Here is an 11288-nt window from a genome sequence, read left to right as displayed (position 1 = left end):
GCAGAGGGCAGAGGGAGAAGCAGACCCCCTGCTGAGCAGGGAGCCCGATGCGGGACTCGATCCCGGGACTCCAGGATCATGATCTGAGCTGAAGGCAGTCGCTTAACCAACTGAGCCACCCAGGCGCCCTTTTTTTAATATTTTATTTATTTGACAGAGAGAGACACAGCGAGAGAGGGAACACAAGCAGGGGAAGTGGGAGAGGGAGAAGCAGGCTTCCCGCTGAACAGGGAGCCCGATGTGGGGCTCGATCCCAGGACACTGGGATCATGACCTGAGCCGAAGGCAGAAGCTTAACGACTGAGCCACCCAGGCACCCCTAAAATTTTTTATTCTTAAATTAGAACATATGATGTGGGGAATATTTACAATTAGCACTATTGTGGAAAATCTGAGACATGTATATGGGCCCCTAAAAAGCAAAGCAAATTATATATTGTAAGCAAATTATACTTCTATAATTGAATCATATTTCGATGCCTTGGCAAATCAATTCTTTAAAGAGAAATCCTTTATAATGTAGGTATCCTCCTCCTAACTGTTTTATTCTCTATAACCATCAGCATGTGACTTCTCTGGATCAGTTTCTCATCCATAATTTAAGATAATCTTACCTGGTGATGTTTGAGTTCCCTTCCAGTTTGAAAATTTTATGATTCTCTAAGTCTGGATTTGTGGAGTCTTATACAGTAGATCACACCTGCAACAGAAAATATCTTTTTAGTTCAGTCTAATCTTCTGGGAGTGTAATTTTTATGGCACAATGGTGAACCCAGTTCCCTGTAGACACATAGGTATGGATCTAAAGGAAGGTAGTGCTGAGGTGGTTTAGAGACAGCTGAAGTCTGGGGTCAGGCTCTCTGCTTCTGCTTGGCCATCCAAACACTGCAACCAAGGTGTAGACTCAGGAATGGCAGGCTGGGGCAGCCTTGCCTGAGACTGCGGTGGCTGCTTTCAGAGCAGTCTGGGAGCATGTGTTGGACTGCAATGCAGAATCCTCAAATGTAGGGTCTGCAAGAGATCTTAGAAATCATTTAGAGCATCAGAATATGTGAGATGAAAATGGATAGAACCGCAAGGAGAACTTGATAAATCCACTATCATAGTTGGATATTTCAACACCCCTCTATCAGAAATTGACAGATCCGAATGGCAGAAAATCAGGAAGGAGATAGTTGAACTGAACTGCACCATCAATCAACTGGATCTAATTGACGTTTATAGAATATTTTATCCAGTAACAGCAGAATACACATTCTTCTCTTTGCTCATTCAGGCTATAAGACTGAATTTAAATTTAAAAGAATAGAAATCATATGAAGTATGCCCTTAGACCACATGGAATTAAAGTAGAAATCAGTAACAGAAAGATAACTAGAAAATCCCCAAATATGTGGAGGTTAAACAACACAATTCTAAATAATACATGAATTAAAGAAGAAAAGTGTTTTGAACCAAAAGAAAATGAAAGTACAACTTATCAAAATTTGTGAGATGCGGTAAAAGCAGTAGTTAGAGGGAAATGTATAGCATTGAATGCATATACTGGAAAAGAAAACTGCTCTGTGAAGGACAACGTCAGGAGAATTAGAAGACAAGCTGTAAGCTGGGAGAAAGTATTTGCAAAAGGTACATCTGATAAGGTACTATAAAATAGACAAACCTTAAAAACTCATCAGTAAGAAAACAAACAATTAAAAAATGGGCCAAGGACCTTAACAGACACCTCACCAAAGAAGATCTACAGATGGCAAATAAGCATGTGAAAAGATGCTCCACACCATATGTTATCAGGGAGATGCAAATTAAAATAACAATGAGATACCACTACACACTTATTAGCCAAACCAGTTGTCCAGAATACTGATAACACCAAATGCTGGCGAGGGTGTGGAGCAACAGTGGGAATACAACATGGTGCAGCCACTTTGGAAGACAATTTGGCTGTTCATTACAAAACTAAACATACTCTTACCATATAATCCAGCAATCACACTGTTTGCTATTTATCCAAATGAGTTAAAAGCTATGTCCACACAAAAACCTGCAATTGGATGTTTATGATGTTTTATTTATAATTGCCAAAACTTGCAAGCAACCAAGATATCTTCTAGTAAGTGAACAGATGAATAAACTGTGGTATTTCCAAACAGTGTTACTTAGTGCTAAAAAAAAAAAAAAAAAAAAAAGAGCTATCAAGCCATGAGAAGACATGGAGGAATCTTTAGCGCATATTACTAAGTGAAAGAAGCCCATCTGAAAATGCTACATACTGTATGATTACAGTAATATGATATGATACGCTGGAAAGGCAAAACTCTGAAGACAATAAAAAGACCAGTGGTTGACAGGGGCGGGTGGGGGGAAATGAATAGGTAGAGCATAGAGGATTTTTAGGACAGTGGAAATGCTCTGCATGATACTATAATGATGGATACATGTCATCACACATTTGTCCAAAACTATAGAATATACAACACCAAGAGTGAAGCCTAAGGTAATCTACGGACTTCGGGTGACTATGATGTGTCAGTGGAGTTTCATCCTTTGTATGTACGAAGAATCTAAATGTACTGTTCTGGTGAGTGATGTTGCCAATGTGGGAGGCTATGCATATGTGGGGGCAGGGGGCATATGGGAAATTTCTGTAGCTTCCTTTCAATTTTGTTGTAAACCTAAAATCTCTCCAAAAAAAAAAAGTCTTAGAAAAACTGAAAAGAAGGGAGATACAAAATCAATAATGTAAGATTTCTACCTTAGCAAACTAGGAGGGGAAATGCAAATTAAATCCAAAGTAAGCAGAAGAGAAGAAATAATAAAAATGAGAGCAGCCATCAATGAAATTGAAAATAAAAAATCAGTAGAGAAAACCAATGAAACCAAAAGCTGATTCTTCGGAAACACCAATTAAACTGACAAGCCTCTAGTCGGGCTAACCAAGAAAAGTAAAAAAAAGAAGAGAAGACACAAAATACCAATATCAGAAATGAAAGAGGAGCCATCACTACTGATCCCATGGACATTAAAAGTATGAGAAAGGAATATTATGAACAACTCTATAAATCTGATAGCCTAAATGAAATGGACCAATTCTGTAAGTCATAAGTTACCAAAACTTGCCCTAGGAGAAATAGATCATCTAGATAGGCCTATATCTATTAAGTCATTTGGCACAAACCCCTCATTTTACAGATGGAGGAAGAGAGGCCTAGAGATGCAGGGAGGGATTTCTCTGAGAATCCACAGTGAGATGGTTGCAAAGGCTGGGCTAAAACAGAGGACTCCTGTGCCCTCAGATATGCCTGGGACTTAGCGCTGGAAGGGACCTTACTGATTATCTATGGCACTCCAGGCACCCCTTTAAGACTGTGGGTTGAGAGTATGGCAGGGGTGTGTGTGTGTGTGTGTGTGTGTGTGTGTGTGTGTGTGTGTGTGGTGTATAAAGCAGTGTATTTCAGAAAGAACATGAGTGTGGGGACATGCAGGGCAGGGGTGTGTGCCCGTGTGCAAGTGTAGGAAGTGTGTTGGTGTATTGGGGGTATGTGGAGTGGTTGGCCGGTGGAGGCCATGAAGGAGCCGTCCTATTTGGGCCCGCTGCCATACACTTTAGGAGAAGCCACTGTGCCTCCTGGATGCTTCTGATCAGCTTCCTGTTAGACATGGCAGTTGGGGCAATAACCAGACACCTCAGCCTCTGCTCCAAGTCAGGTGAGTCCAGGCCTCAGACCCCTGATCCCTGACCCCAGGAGCCCCCATCTCAGACCCCCCCTCCCCCCTCTAACATCCAACAGGCCTCCATCGGTCACCACTCCTGTTCACAACCCTCCAAGGATGGCAGAAGCAGCCCTAGAGCCGTCCGGGAGCCCAACAGTCTAGAGCTAGCCCCCCGCTGGCTCACTTGTTAGCTTCAGCCGTCCTTGCCCTGGCCTCCCCACTGGGGCCGATCCAGGGATCAGGAGTGGGGTGGTGGCTGAGGTGGTGGTGGCCGAGCCGCTGGTTCAAAATACAAGGAACTGTTTTCGTGTAAGATTGTGCTTGAAAAAAGGGTTCCCTAGCTTGTCAATTTGCATCCAGTTGTCGTCCCAGTCCTGGAAGCTAAAGGGTGGGAAAGTAAGACCCGAGAGGGGAAGACCTGTCTAAGGCCGCAGGGTCAGCATGAGGCAGAGCCAGGAGGAGCCCCTGTCTTTGATCCCCCGGGCGAGCAGCTGTGGCTCGCTGGGACCTCAGACCCTGCTTGGCACCATGCAGCTCCCCCACCAGAGCGGACTAAGGTGCGAGACAAATGAGTGTAAGTTCTAACCTTGGCCTTCCGGAGCAGGAGTGGAGCTGAATGACTTTGCGATCTTCACCACCTTCGGCCTGGCCTCGGCCCTGCTCCTTGGCGTGGATGGGCCTCTGAGTGGGTTCCTGGCTGTCATCTATGTGTTAGCTGCTACTTTCCGCCTGTGTTTCTATTCAACTGGTGAGTGATCCCCAGCTTTGTAGCTGAGCGTCGGGAGCCAGGGAGGGGGAACCAGTGGGAGCCAGAAGCCAGGGGGGCAGTGACTGACTCTCCCCCTCCTTTGTGGAGTCCCTCTTCCTTCTCCTGCGTCCCAGGCCCACTGAAGGCTGCAGGCTGCACCAGCAGAGCCCTGGTTGGGGGCAGGGTCCCGGGGTTCTCTGAGCAGCTGTGCCTTTTTCTTATCGTGTGACCTTTAGAGGGTGCACAGAGACCCACAGAATCTAGAACCAGAGGTCATCCTCCAGTTTTCCACAACAGATGGAGAAACGGAGCTCTGTTGAAGGCAGTTGCCTTGCCCAAGTTCCCAGTGCAAGGGAGGGCAGATGCAGACCAGACGACCTCAGGAGACCCTTCTACAGAGCCGTCCTCGGGGCCGGGGTCCCCGCCTGGTCCTGGCAGCCTGCTTCCCCGTGGGGATCTGGTGCCAAGTCCTCTCTGTGAATGACTACATGCTTTACAGCCTGCCACTGCCCTGCAAGGAGGGGGATTTGGAACGTGGGGAAGGGAAGACCCAACGAGAGGGGCTTGCTTCGGGGGAGACAGCGTTAGAGCCGTGGGAAGCAGCTAATGCCTGGCTCTTCTTTCTCCAGCAGACGCTCAGCTCACGTACAGGGGTCTACCCTGCCGCTATGCTTCCTGTGTCTTAGCCTCCACCTCCCTTCTGACCAAAGGCAACACGTTCATTCTCTCCTGCATGGCCTCACTTATGATTCTATTCATGATGGACCAGAGCTACTACCCACACGATGAAATCCTGGAGTCTGAGAACTGGAAAAAATTGGTTTATCTGGGAGGTGAGTGAAAATGGCTGCCCGCAAATGTCACCAGTGATTGTTTATTATCCCTGCTGCTCCCTGCCGCCCCGTACCTCGCCCCAGCTTTCCCGAGCTGCCTCACCCTGCTTTATCTTTCCGCATGGGGTTTACCATCATCTGGCATGCCTTTACTTGTTCATTGTCTCCACACACTAAACCTGCCCCCGGCTAGAGAGCTCTCTGTTAGGCACGCAGTAATCCCTGGACCCAGGATTGTGCCAACCACGGGGTAGCTGCTCAGTGAGTGTTTGTTGAATGTTGTCAAGTTCGATCGGGGACACCTGCCATACGCCAGGTGCTGAGAACCAAATCGGTAAACTAGACAAACACTTCCCACCTCGGGCTTTACAGTCTGATAGGGGAGACAGACACCAACCAAATGATGACAGACATAACTAGAAATGCATCGTTGCGATGTGTTGTGGAAGCACAGGGTGCTCTGAGAAGGTGTTGGAGGGGGACCTAGTTAGACGGAAATGGCCTGAAGGGGGGAAAGGCTGCTTCACCTGGCTGAAGGTGGTCAAAAGGTACAAACTTCCAGTTATAAGTCAGTCCTGGGGACATAAGGGACAGCATGGTGACCACAGTTAACAATACCATATCGTATATTTGAAAGTAGCTAGGAGAGGAGAGCTTAAAAGTTCTTATCACAAGAAAAGAAAACATGTAACTCTGTGTGGTGGCAGATGCTCACTAGACTTTCTTGCTGATGGTGTCACACGAATATCGAATCCTTATGTTGTACACCTTGGACTAGTACAATGTCATATGTCCATGATATCTCTATGGAACTGGAAAAGAAAAAAAAGCAACCTGCAAGATGACTGGCTAGGTAGGTGAGAGGGGTAGTTCAGAAGAGAAAATGGTATTTCGTGACAGCTCTAAGCTAGAAGGTGCTGGAATCATTCGTGCAGCCGTGTGGCTGGAACTTGCTGAGAGACGCTAGGGACAGAAGCCGAGGCTGCCAGATGGGCAGCTTTGGGGAGCTGATCCTAACAGCAAATGGGAAGCCTCTGAAGGGATTTCTGAGCAGCAGTTTTAAGTGGCTACTTTGACTCGGTGGCGGGAGACTGACCAAAGGAGGAAAACAGACCCGCCAGCCCGTATTAACTGCATGAACTTGGGCTAATAACCTCATTGTTTTGAGCTCAGTTTTCTTCATCTACAAAATGAAGACATTAATCCCTACCTCAGGATTCTTGAGATTAAATGAGATAATGTATACCAATCCTCTGGCACAGATGTGTCCTGTAAATGGAAACTTCTAGACCCCTTCTTCGCTCCACCTGCACTCCTATCTCATAGCAACAGTGTTTCCCATGATGTTCTTTGCTCCTGTAGATACCACTGATCCCCTCACCTCAAAATACACCATACGCTTGGCCTCAGCCTTCCTTGGATTGTCTTGGCTCTGAGTAAAGGAGGAAATTGCACCTCACAGATTTTGACACTATTTAATACCAGAGCCCTACTGGATAGATTTCAAAATGGCCACTGTTAATATTCCTCTTACCTGGAGTGCAGATAGTCACCTTTTTACTTATTTATTTATTAAATGTTTTTTGAGAGAGAAAGAGCACGCGGGAGAGGACCAGAGGGAGAGGGAGAGAGGTCTTATCCAGGCTCCACGCCCAGTGTGGAACCCAGTGCAGGGCTTGATCTCACCACCCTGAGATCATGACCTGAGCCAAAATCAACAGTTGCACCCTTAACTGACTGAGCCACCCAGATGCCCCCATTTTATTTTTTTTTAAGATTTTATTTTTAAGTCATCTCTACATCCACTGTGGGACTCGAACTCACAACCCCGAGATCAAGAGTTGCATGCTCCACCCACTGAGCCATCCGGGCGCCCCAATCCCCTTTTTAGACTGAGGTTCCATCTCCTCCACAGAGCTTCTGAGAAGCTGGCCTGTGGCTACTGAGACCTTATGTCACATATTTTCCAGGACAAGTAAAATATTGTCTCCTTGCCTTAACAGATCAATGACCATTCTTAGATATTGAGTATCCCAAAGTTCCGATCCATTTCTGTAACTGCCTCTTGCCCTTAGAAGTGGTCTTCTGCCAGATCAAATGTTCTGATTTCTCTTGAGGAATGCATGGTGGTTATCCCCATGGACCTGCTGTTGCCCTGTACTCTCCCACCCTCTTTTTGAGCTCTCTGAGGCTAAGTGTCTACTTTTTTTACAAAAGCAGACATGGGTTTGAATCAAGACCTCGTGCAGGTTACATCCCCTCTGTCTCCTCATCTGAAAAACAGACTTGATTCTGAATCACAGCATTATTCTGAAATGTAAATGGAACAATCTTTGTAACATACCTAGCAGGATGTCTAATGCAAAGAAGATATCCCACAAGTGTTGGTGCCCTTCTGCCTTTCAGTGGTGAATCTGAGATTCAAATGTGTTGGGGGTCCCCCAAGACCACCCCCAGGTTCATTGATTCTCTAGGGACTCACAGGGTGCCTATAGTTAGACTCATGGCTAAGATTTGTCACAGCAAGAGGACACAAGGCAAGAGCAGCAAAGGGAAGGTGAAAGGGGCAAAATCTGGGCCCCTCTGGGGCCACCCAGCATGAAATTGTGACAACATTCATGAAGTCTTATCTAGCTGGAAGCTCTGTAGAGACCCAGTGCCCAAGGTTTTCATGGGGGCTGGCCACATCAGCACCCTCGGCCTAGCAGTACCAAAATTCTAGATTTTCACAGAAGGAAATCAATCTCAGCACCATCTAAGCACAGTGAGCCACTCTTGCCCACGAGGGAAAGTTCTATCCTGGTATAGGGAACTGGTTACTAGCCATGTTCCCAGATTCCAGACAGGAATAACCGGTAAGCAGAAGCAGGCCTTTCAAGGGAGAGCTGCCTCAGGTCTGCTGTGTTCTTCTGCATACGGGTAACATTGTGTTGGCCATTGTCACGTGTTAAACTTGACACAATCATATATAACAAGGGGCCTGGGCAACTCAAATGTATTCTCGGCTAAGACTGGGTTTCTGATCTGAATCCGACAAAATGGAACCTGAGCTTGTGTTCGATTATAATCATCTAGTTACAAACAGACAATACTTCCTTAAGGGCAGGGCTCATGTCTCATTGATTTTTGTCTCTTCGGCACCACGAGTACAAACCAAAGGATGGGAGGATGGGGATGGGAGAGAAGAGGATGGAAAATACACGAAGGAGGGCTTCATAAAAACGGAGTGTTCGCCTTTTTTCTTCCAGGTGCCATCATGCTGCTCTTGTCTCCGTTCTCTCTGACTGCGTTTTACTGCCTGTTGTGGTCGCTGTCCTACATCTTCTTTCCGGATGCTCTGTGGGGCAAAGCAGTGCGTCTCAGGCTACAGTGCTGAGAAAACTAAACAGCTTTACCCACGGCCACTGGCCTCTGGGGTTCGTGCCTGCACGTCGGGCCAAGCCTTGCTTTATCCTCACTAAATCTTTCCTTGTCCGCACGTCTCCTGTGTGCCAGATAACGTGTGGCCTTGAACCAGAGCAACCCACCGCAGGCCCAGTGGCCTTCACATCTTCCTCTTTGCTCAGGGTTCGGGATCCCTTGGGGACAACAGCTGTTTATATCCTATAGAACAGAATGTTTTCCAAGCTCCAGTTGGGCCCGGCTGAGTTCTAGCCCTGTTACCAGCTGGGGGCGCTTGTGCACTCAGGTCAGTCCCTTGGAAAGGAGTGAAAGCCTGTAGAACTGGTCTAGTCTCCAGCTTGGCCGGTCTGGTGGTTAAGGCTCCAGTGGCAGGTGGGGCTTACTGAAGCGTTTCTTCAACTTGCAGGCTCTGCTTGGTAGAGCTCATCACAGGACAATCACATGGACCAGTGTAAATGCACGTAGGATTTTGGAACTTGAAATTCTGTACTTGAACAGTTCAAGCTTCTGCCTTTTGCTTCAGTGAAGAGATTAGACACCCTGGCAGCTTGAGGGCATCCCCTGGCTTCCATCGGGTTTTCTCCTAAACGATAAAATACTAAACTCTAGATGTTCAAATGCCACTGCGTATTCTAAAATCCAAATTGAGTAAAAATAAAGAGTATTGTATGGACCCTCCCAGCTGCCCCTCCCAAAGAATTGAGGCCGGCTGAAGGCAGCGACGCCCAGCACTGCCTCTGGACCACCTTCCATCTCTAGGCAGTGTACCGAAGGACTGGTGGCTACTTCGGCCCCTTCCTCAACTGTGGAGCCGGAGCCCTTTTACCTAATTTCTTGAAGTTTGCAGAACAGTGTATTTGGTAGATATGCACTAAGTCTACAATTGGATTTTGAAAAATAACAGTCCAGTGAATCACATGGCTACAACCTGGCTTTAAAGGAACGGATAGCGTCCTCCTGGTCCCTGCTGCTCTCTGTCCATGTCTCTGTTATATCATTTATGTTTTTCGTGGGTGGATGAATATGTCTATGTCCCACCAGATTTTAGGCTCCTTCAGTTTACATTTTTTTAAATGTCTGCTGCTTACCACAGCACCTGGTACTCAAAAATGTTTGCTTTGTAGATGAATTGATTTCCCTGTGCATTCTAGCGGGTTATATACAAGATTACTATAATGTAATAAGAATCTTACAAATGTATACCTACATACACATGCAAATATGTGCTGTCCTTTGGTACTATACCCTCATTTCAGAGATGCTACACTTCATCAAAATATTTAGGAAATGCAGCTCGAGAACTGTGTTCACATAAGCTCTTAGAGGCCAGCACTTAGCGCAGTGCCTAGATATAGTAGGTGCTCAAAAAATACTGTATCCTGAACCAACCAGATCTAGTCTAGGAACCCACTACTGAAGATTTAGCCAACGATGTCCTCTTTTGAGCCACATGAGTTATCAGATTTGGCATCAAATGATTCTGGCTACTTCTAAAACCTGAAACTACATTCAAAGAGGAAGATGCAATTCCGAAAGAGGACTTCCACGCTACTTTTGAGCCACAGCAGCAGAGTTAAAAGAAATATGTGGACCCCTTAAGAGGACTGCTTTGAAAAGGAAAATACCCATTCGGATATGTAAATTGTGCTCTGTAACAATAATAATTCATACTTCATTGCCTCAGACGAAAGTTTGGGTTAGTGATGCATGATAGTTATAGGTCAGCTGAGAGCCTCTAGATTTAACAGAGGGATATGTGCTTCCTTCCCAATACATGGAAGTAAGGCTGCCCTTCCACACTTGTTCCAGGAACTCAGGATGCCAGTTCTAACGATGCAGGCCTTTACTTCCTCAGTTAGGAATAAAACTTAAAAAATAGAATAGCTAAAATAGGACATGTTAAAATAAAATAATATTCTAATGTAGAATAGCTCTCAGGAACAAGTTGCAAGTCTGAGACTAAAAATATACTTCTCAGATGAGTTCATGAAGTCAGAGGGCTTAGTTCTTGATTCAAGGCAGTTCTGCTACTTCTCAACTTAATGGAGTATAGATTTCCCTTCTAGTCCCCTCTTAGTTAACCTGTGCCCAGTGAGCAGGGTCAAGTGACTGAGAATTCTGACTTTTTTTTTTTTTAGCTCTGTGAACTTGAGTGAAAGGTTTAATCTCTCTAAACCCACTTCCTTAACTGTAAAATGGGTTATTTACTTCCTCTCTGGGTTGCTTTGTGAATTAAATATGATGACACATAAAATAACTAGAATAGGGAATGACTGTAAAAGGTATTAAATAAAAGATCTCTTCCTCTAAACTTCCTCCCTTCCCATTATATACCTTGCCATTTAAAATAATAGTAATAATAATAGTTATCATTTATTTAGTCTATTCTATGTGTAGGAATTGTTTCTTGCACTTTACTCTTTCACTTAATCCCTCATACAACCCAGTGACATAGGTGAATACAGGCTTAAGGTCGACAGTTCTTGAAGTGTGGTCTACGGACCCCTGGAGTTCCTGAGACCTTTTCAGGGTTAAAACTATTTTTTATTTATTTTTTATTTTTTATTTTTTATTTTTTTTATGTATTTGAC

General features: G+C 45.3%; 1 protein-coding gene across 4 annotated transcripts in view; it reads left to right on the top strand.

The window, feature by feature from the left end:
* TMEM269 (transmembrane protein 269) overlaps positions 1-11288 on the top strand; it is a 24002-nt gene extending 12714 nt beyond the window's left edge. For 2 of the 4 annotated variants that reach the window (XM_064589313.1, XM_054512932.2), the window contains 4 exons: positions 2469-3708; positions 4319-4462; positions 5092-5295; positions 8544-11288. In XM_064589313.1, coding sequence (XP_064445383.1) covers positions 3480-3708; positions 4319-4462; positions 5092-5295; positions 8544-8671 — 705 coding nt within the window. In that variant the 5' untranslated portion in view covers positions 2469-3479 and the 3' untranslated portion in view covers positions 8672-11288. The remainder of the gene's footprint in view (positions 1-2468; positions 3709-4318; positions 4463-5091; positions 5296-8543) is intronic. The other 2 variants (XM_064589315.1, XM_064589314.1) reach the window with 2 other exon arrangements.

Source organism: Mirounga angustirostris, unplaced genomic scaffold (genome assembly GCF_029215605.1).
Source record: "Mirounga angustirostris isolate CCGP_5_RB_7025 unplaced genomic scaffold, mMirAng1.0.hap1 SCAF_4, whole genome shotgun sequence".
Taxonomy (NCBI): Eukaryota; Metazoa; Chordata; class Mammalia; order Carnivora; family Phocidae; genus Mirounga; species Mirounga angustirostris.
This window is presented reverse-complemented; position numbering and strand designations above follow the sequence as displayed.